Here is an 8,861-nt window from a genome sequence, read left to right as displayed (position 1 = left end):
AGCAGCCGAACGTTCGGTAAAATTCGATGGCGCCAATCGACGTTTACGGATCATTAGTAATGTTTGGCATCATACAAATTTTTTACCGAACGTTCTGCTGCTCAGAGTTCGGTAAAATTTACGATAATTTACCGAACTCGGTACTTTTTTTTAAGTGTGTAGAGTATTGCATACTTTTAGGATGACATGTCGCCACTCTGTATATAGGCACTCTACTTTTGGGATGACATGTCGCCACTCTGTATATAGTCACTCTAATTCGTTATTGTTATTATCGGATACGGTGAGAGCAAGTCGTTTTTGCCAAAAGTGCAAGAAATTCACAGAAATAATTTGTAAAAATCAGTAGTTCACGATAGTACATCGAAATTATTCAAAAAAGGGCGCACAGTAAGTCTTAAATACATTGCCGTGAGCTTAGTGTTCGGTTTATTTTTATCAGAAACGAGTTCCACATTTACTTCGATCAATCTAATATCGATTTTTCGAACTGTTTCATTTGATGAAAAGTATCCTATACCTAATTTTCAAATTATGTTTGATTACTAGAAGGGAAAATTTCTACGACTACCTATAACTGTTGATTGATGTCTTGCTTAACCAGTTAATTCGTTTTCGGTATATTAATTATAGCCTTGTATTGTAGTCAAAGTACGAACTATTCAAGCCAACCCCAACATTGTCAATTTAAGACTTTTAATGTAAAATGTTTCACATTTGAGATTTTTAATAAATTAGACACTATTTAGAGTTATTAGACTAATATTGTAAAATATTGAATATGGTAGTATGCATTGATAATACATGGTATTGATGGATCAGGGTAAATTCGCAGAAATCCCGCTATTCATTACGACCATTAATCTTATCTACATGGAGCGAAAAAATGCAGTTTATTTCAAACAAAATGATTGTTGCCTTAAGCTTCAATAAAATATTTTTAAAACAACCTAAAAATATTGTTTCTAAATGAAATTCTATTTGAATCAAGAAAATAACAGTTTTGAATTAAAATTTAAGCATTTTCAAATTTGAATTTAACATTGGTGTACCTTCCTCCTCTTCTGTTGCGTGCCCTTACCACTGCGTCCATTATTTTGAACTATGGTATGTCCCGTTTTATTATTGCACTATACGCTTCAAGCTTACCTATCACTTATTGAGGAAGTGACAGGCTGGTAGCTGGAGCGAGACATGTGCCAATCAGGGATGACTAGGTTTATGAACCTAGTACCCTGATCGGCGACGCCAACCAGATCTCCCCTTTTTGAGATACTGCAGTCTGCGTACTATTTGTGCTCCTCGATTGCAGAGCAAGTGTTCCGAAGTTAAATATCTTGTACGAAACCGAGTGTCCTGTCGCAAGACCGGTAAGCTTGCTGAGATCTCTCTTATTGAGACTCAGCAACTTTTGAGTAACTCTCATCCTGGTCGTTTTAAATTTTATTGACGAATTTCAGTAAACACTGCCGTCGTGTCGCGACCTGCTGCTATGGTGAGAAAAATGAAAACAATCGTCAGATGCGGTACATTTCATAAAAAGTTTTCAGTAAATAAATTTAACTAGTAAACTAGTTTTCGATTGAAAACTTAACTAAATTTTTATCAGGTTTTGTAAGAATATTGCTGTTTTGCAAGGTGTTTTAAAAACATTTTTAAAATAGTGAATTGAAAGAGCATAAATTTGAAGAATACTGTAAAAGTTGGTGTGGCGACTTAACTTATTGAACACAGCAGTGATCCTAAATCGGTTTTTGCATATTATTGGAATGTTTTTCTAATTTACAAAATCCTCATGCTTGTTTTGTATCGGTTCAAGTAAAAGTTCTAGAGACTCGAACATCTTTCAGTCTTAGTGAACCATGTTGCTCCGGCACTACATGAAAACATGAATGTTCTCTTTGGTTATCCTGTATCTTGCTTGCAATAACCTGGTTTCTGTTAATTTGACAAAAAAACAAGTTTTTTACCACTTGAGCACGAGAATTTTTATAGTTTACCGAGATATATAGCTGTCTTTTGTCGCACAAATATACAAAAACATCATTTTCTCGTATACCATGAACGTACCATATTCTGCGCAGTCAAGACATTTTTATGATTCTTTTGCTATTCTAAGTATTCTAGATTTAAGCTAACAACGTAGATAGCAGCAACGTGTATTGCTACGGTCTATAATATCTAGTAAAAATATAGGAATTATAAGTCGACCAACAATAGAGTATATTTTTCGTTTTGTAAACTTATCCACTGTGCCTAATTCTGCGCACTTTCTTGCCCATGTTTCTAATTTTGCGCATGTTTGCTCCTAATTTTGCGCACCCAAAAAGTGAAAATAAATACTCCTGCCATATTGTTTATGTCTTTATACGCTGAAAGCACACCAAAAATCCGGCATTAGCCATTACCATAATTAAATCCATGATCCGTCTTGTGCTGTCCGGGTGGCAAAGGAATATCATTTTGATTGCGATTGCGAATTTTGATAACGCGAAGGGCAAATTGATTCGGGGTTTCTGCATACTGAACATTACACTTTAGACTACTACTAAAAATTGTGTTTGCATATAGAAACTACTTCCCCACTTTCTGACAGCTCCATGATGTTGGACATTAAAAAAAAATAGAAGACATGGTTTCATGAATTAGCGCTCGTAGGTTCGGACCCCGAGACACAGAATAGGATTCCAATCAATGCAAGTTAAAGATTCTACTTGAATTTTCATGCCTCTAGACGTCAGTCATTTGGGTGAGGTTGCGTATTCTGTCGCGATTTCTTCGTACGATTCATTACTGCGTAGAACTTGGAACATGAATAAAAAATCTGTGCCTAAATCTGCGCATTATTGCATCGCATTTTCTAAGGAAAGCAATGCACGTAATCACTTTTTTTGTCTAAAACATGACTAAAACTATTCTTCCTAATTATGCTGGATAATTTGATCATTGCAAAGAATTTCGATCATAAATTTGTTAATTTTCTAGAAGGATAATCTTAGCGTTGGTGCTAACGACGATGATTTCTGCCATATAAAATACTTTCAGTGTCACGTTATATTATTTAGCTCTCAAATATTACGACCTGTTTGGGAATAATGGCGTAATATTCAACAGACGTTTATAAAGAAATAACGCAATGATCATAGTTATGCACAATGTTAAAAAATCTATACCTATAAAGAAGGATTTCTGTCTGTCTGTCTGTCTGTCTGTCTGTCTGTCTGTCTGTCCGTATGTTCCTTATAGAATCGAAAACTACTGAACCAATTGGCATGAAAATATGCATGTAGAAGTTTTTTGGGGCCCGGAAAGGTTTTAGTGATGGTTAGAAACCCCTCCCCCCACTAAGAGGGGGGGGGCTCCCATACAAATGAAACACAAATTTCTGCATAACTCGACAACTAATCAAGCAAATAGAATAAAATTTGGCATGTGGGTGTTTTCGGTGACAAGAATTTATTCTATGGTAAATTGAGACCCCTCCCCTCTTTATAAGGGGAATTATAACTCCTCTTCTCTTTAAAAGGGGGGGCTTCCATACAAATTTCCTCATAACTCGAGAACTAATCAAGCAAATGGAACCAAATTTGGCATGTGAAGGTTTTCGGAGGCAAGAATATTTTCTATAGTAAATTAGGACCCCTCCCCACTTTAAGAGGGGGGGCTCCTGTACCAAAGAAACACAATTTTCCTCATAACTCGAGAAGTAATTAAGCAACTGGAACCAAATTTGGCATGTGGGTGTTTTTGGAGACAAAAATTTTTTCTATGATGAATTGGGACCCCTCCCCGTTTTAGGAGGGGGGGATCCTATACACATGAAATTCAAATTTCCTCATAACTGAAGAACTAATCAAGCAAATGAAACCAAATTTGGCATGTGAAAGTTTTCGAGGGCAAGAATATTTTCTATGGTGAATAAGGACCCCTCCCCACTTTAAGAGGGGGGGGCTCCTATACAAACTAAATACAAATTTCCTCATAACTCGAGAACTAATCAAGAAAATGGAACAAAATTTGGCACGTGGGTGTTTTTGGAGACAAAATTTTTTCCTATGATGAATTTGGACCCCTCCCCACTTTAGGAAGGGGGGCTCCTATACAAATGAAATGCAAATTTCCTCATAACTCGAGAATTAATCAAGCAAATGGAACCAAATTTGGCATGTGAAAGTTTTCTAGGGCATGAATATTTTCTATGGTGAACTAGAATCCCTCCCCACTTTAAGAGGGGGGGCTCCTATACAAACGAAATACAAATTTCCTTATAACTCGAGAACTAATCAAGCAAATAGAACCCAATTTGACATGTGGGTGTTTTTGGAGACAAAAATTTTTTCTATGATGAACTGGGACCCCTCCTCACTTTAGGAGGGGGGCTCCTATATAAATGAAATACAAATTTCCTCATAACTCGAGAGCTAATCAAGCAAATGAAACCAAATTTGGCATGTGAAAGTTTTCGAGGGCAAGAATATTTTCTATGGTGAATTAGGACCCCTCCCAACTTTAAGAGGGGGGACTCCTATACAAACGAAATACAAGTTTCCTCATAACTCGAGAACTAATCAAGCAAATGGAACCAAATTTGGCACGTGGGTGTTTTTGGAGACAAAAATTTTTTCTATGATGAATTGGGACCCCTACCCACTTTAGGAGGGGGGGCTCCTATACAAATGAAATTCAAATTTCCTCATAACTCGAGAACTAATCAAGCAAATAGAACCAAATTTGGCATGTGGAGGTTTCTGGAGGCAAAAATATTTTCTATGGTGAATTAAGACCCCTCCCAACTTTAAGAGGGGGTGCTTCTACACAAATGAAATACAAATTTCCTCATAATTCGAGAACTAATCAAGCAAATGGAACCATATTTGGCATGTAAGTGTTTTTGGAGGCAACCATTTTTTCTATGATGAATTACGACCCCTTACCTTTTTAAGAGGGGGGGGGGGCTCTCATACAAATGAAATTCAAATTTCCTCATAACTCTAGAACTAATCAAGCAAATGGAACCAAATTTATCATGTGGGTGTTTTTGTAGGCAAGAATATTTTCTATGGTATATTTTCTATGGATTTCCCCACTTTAAGAGGGGGGGGGGGGGCTCCTATACAAATGAAAAACAAATTTCCTCATAACTCGAGAACTTATCAAGCAAATGGAACCAAATTTGACATGTGGGAGATTTTGGAGTCTTGAATTTATTTTATGATAGTTAGAGACCTCTCACCCCTGTGGTAGGGGGATATGGACTCTCATACAAATAAAACAGAAATTTTTGCGAAACTCAAAAACTAATCGAACTCGAGAAATTCGAGACTCTTCCATAAAACATTAGTCAATACAAGACCACAAAAACTATCTATAGTAACACTAGATCATTCAGGACGAGACGGTCGCGAGTGTTGCCGGTGACCCGCCATCGGAAGCGCCGCCCACTGGGGGGCTTGCAAAACTCGAGATTGTGACAAAGATCATCCGAGATTCATGATTTATGTACAACACAGGTTAATTTGTGGCAATGCGAAGTTTGTCGGGTCAGCTAGTACTTATATAAAGAAAAATGCGCAGAATTAGGAGCGGTCACGGTATACTGTAAACAAACCATTGACAAAGTATATACCAAAAATAAAGTACACAATTTTCTTACATTTTGCAAGAATAATTTTACTTTTACGTTGTTTCACTACATTAAGAAAATTAAAAAAGTGAACTTTATTCCGATTCTTCAAGCAAACTGTCAATTTTCTCACCGTTCGGCTAGTTCCAAAGACCAAAATCGTCAGCACATAAGTTTCTGTCGAATAGGTCAATATATTAGGCATGCTGGGATCTGTCTTATTGAGACTCAGCAACTTTTGAGTAACCCTCATATTCGACGTTATATATTTTTAGATTGTTTGAGCGATTGTACAGCCATCATACTGGCCATAACTGTTCGGCACTCCATTTGTTTCAGCCCACCCTCCAGCACACAGTCAGAGATCAGGCAGAGTGAATCTCGACCGTGAGTAGAGAGTTAGAGCCAAATCTTCGTTTGTCGACTCACAACGAGTCGGCGTGTTGAGGATAGACGAAGATCAGGACTATTCTCCTCTCCACCTCATTCATTTCTTTGTTTTTCGGCAGAGAGAACATGCACGGTAAGAAATTGTCCACTGCATCGCAGTGACCGGCTTGATGCAGCAACTGCAAGGGCAAATTACTGTGGAGGGCGCCCTGGTACTCCACAGGCTCCGTTGCGGCGAGAGAATTTATAGAACCCCCTCCACCATTCATCCCTCGGCACGGGTCACGTCACACCTTGGGTTAGAGGCTTTAGGGGTCCCTTTAGGGGCTTTGGGCCCACTGCTTTGGTACTTGAGAGTCAAGAACAACCGTCCTGCAGGCGGAGAATTTACACTTCAGCCTTCGCATGAGTGCTCGCTTTTCTGTCCGCATACGACCCTAGTTTCCACCGGTTGTCCGATTTCCACTAAGGAACGTATCCCGGATGGTATCACGAGGAGGTAGAGATAGGAACTGCTGAATAAGAGGCTGTGGAATCGCATGGTGGTTCTGGAGCGCATTATTCAACACTTTACCATCCAACATTGGTGTAACAATAAATATTATTATTTCAATGATACATTTCAGTTGGAAACAAAATGAAATTTCTGCTTGTGCGTGAAGCAACCATAAATATGAACTACATTGAAACTACATTTTTATTCTCCGTGTATATATTAGAGTGACAAATTAACACTTACCGCCCGACTTACCGTTTTTGTTTGCTTCTTGTGATCGGCGCTTTCGGCAAAAATAAATTTATTTAAATTTAAATACCAGTCTGTCCGTACGTTTCGAGCTACTGTCTGGCTTTCACTCATCATCATCTGTCTTGTTTTTGCTTAGGTCCAACATAGGTTCGCTCTAGTTTCAATCAAACGCATGTCAAAATGTATGTTTTTTCAACAAGGTTAAACTTAGTTTCGCTTTGGGTTTTTTTTCACAGCTTCAACCTCGCTAATGCACGAACAATCCGAAAACGTTTGTTTATACTCTCAAAAATGTTTTTACCTTTGTTATACTATACTATACCATACTATACTATACTATACTATACTATATAACAAAGGTTTAGCAATTGGTCGAAAAACACGTAATTGATCCGGCCCGCGCAACATATACCAATCGATCAGGTTCGACGAACTGAGCAATGTTTATGTGTGTATGTATGTGTGTGTGATGCCTGGATTTTCTATCGCCTATTTCTCGGAGATGGCTGAACCGATTCGTTCACTTTTACTTTTGTTTGAAAGGTATTCCCAATAAACATTCTTGTTGAATAACAGCTTATCAGGCGCATGTTACCCGGTAATTAGCTATACAAGAGTTGAATAAGCTGCAAATAAGCAAAAATGTTTGTTGGATTATTGCCTAGTATATCACTATTGAATTGTTTCGTGGTCCGACTTCTTGTTTAAAAGTTATAATTAAAAATGTGAAAATTACGTGACACGATTTTCTCCGGAACCACACAATCGATTTAAACTATCTTAGTACCAAATGAAAGCTCTTACTACAGGTATACCTCGATATAAGACAATTTATAATTTCAAAAAGTTGCCTTATATCGAATTTGTCTTATATCGAAACATGATTTCTTAAAAAAAATAGCATCAGCTCTCGCGAAAATTAGCTCTGGTCAGGGATGATTCCTCCTCAGAGGAAAAAAAGAGGAGAAAAATTCCAACTGTGCTCAATCTTTAACGTGATTTATTCTTCTCCGTTTCATTTTGACTTTTCTCTTTCTTGCTGAACGCGGTTGTATGAGCAACCGCACATTGCGCTACTCATTGAGGAGCAACAGAATGTTAATACACTTTGAATACGTTGATGCGATGCGCTGACGTATGACAACTACGGTTAGTTTTAACATGGGACGATTGTAAATAGCGGTCATTGCCATCAGAAAAATATTAATCCATTAATGCAGTCGGATCATGATTCTTACATTTAGTATATTCAGTTGAGTTTGGCTGCCCGTGAACGCAGCTGCATCATATGATTAGGCATGTCACAACGGCAACAGTGCCAAAAATGTTATTTACATACGGTAACATTGGAATTCCCATGCACTTGCTTCTTAAACAAAGGTAATTCTCCGCTAAAAATCAAAATTTAATGACTTGATTACCTTCACGCCTCTGATTCTTTAGTTTCTGGGCGCCGGTTGTTTTATAACGAGGGTGTCTTATGTCGAGGTATCCTTGTATTAGTAAACTTTTAACCAAGTTTTATTGAATACAAACAAGTAGTTTAAAAGTACCCTTAAAAACATGTTTTGATTAGGTACAAATGAACGCCTGTTTCTCAGAGATGGCCAAACCGATTTATGCGCTATTAGTCTTATATGAAAGGTAATATAGCCGGACAGATCCCTATTGAATTGTTTTTTGATTGGACGTTTAATTTGAAAGTTATGAGCAATCGTGTACAATACATCAAAACAATAATTTATAATGATTTAATATAATTTAACTAGTTTCAATTATTTTAGTATTAATCGAGAGGTTTTAATACTGCGAATATATCTGCGAAATTTCATAATAGTTGGTTTTACCGGTCAAAAGATATTTAAAAATAATTGATGAAATTTATTCAAGAAAACTTTACTGATACGAATCAGTGGGACCAAAACTCAAAAACCCGAATTAATCCACCTAGCGGTGTGACCTAGCCTTTCTACTGCCACAATAATATTTTTTTAATTTCTCTGGAACATCTATATAGATATTTTTAAATCTCTGTTACTTATTCCACAAAATCCTTATTTACCAGTAAAATTACCGTACAATAATTATATTTTCTTTCCT

The 8,861-nt window shown here is 37.2% G+C and overlaps 1 protein-coding gene across 8 annotated transcripts in view; it reads left to right on the top strand.

Annotated features, from left to right (window-relative positions):
• The first annotated feature begins 280 nt into the window (after positions 1–280).
• The window catches only part of LOC128744342 (synapse-associated protein of 47 kDa), an 86,828-nt gene continuing 78,247 nt past the window's right edge, over positions 281–8,861 (top strand). For 6 of the 8 annotated variants that reach the window (XM_053841254.1, XM_053841257.1, XM_053841256.1 and 3 more), the window contains exon 1: positions 282–390. In XM_053841254.1, coding sequence (XP_053697229.1) covers position 390 — 1 coding nt within the window. In that variant the 5' untranslated portion in view covers positions 282–389. Of the gene's footprint in view, positions 391–8,861 lie in introns of all 8 variants that reach the window. The other 2 variants (XM_053841258.1, XM_053841259.1) reach the window with 2 other exon arrangements.

Source organism: Sabethes cyaneus, chromosome 3 (assembly GCF_943734655.1).
Source record: "Sabethes cyaneus chromosome 3, idSabCyanKW18_F2, whole genome shotgun sequence".
Taxonomy (NCBI): Eukaryota; Metazoa; Arthropoda; class Insecta; order Diptera; family Culicidae; genus Sabethes; species Sabethes cyaneus.
This window is presented reverse-complemented; position numbering and strand designations above follow the sequence as displayed.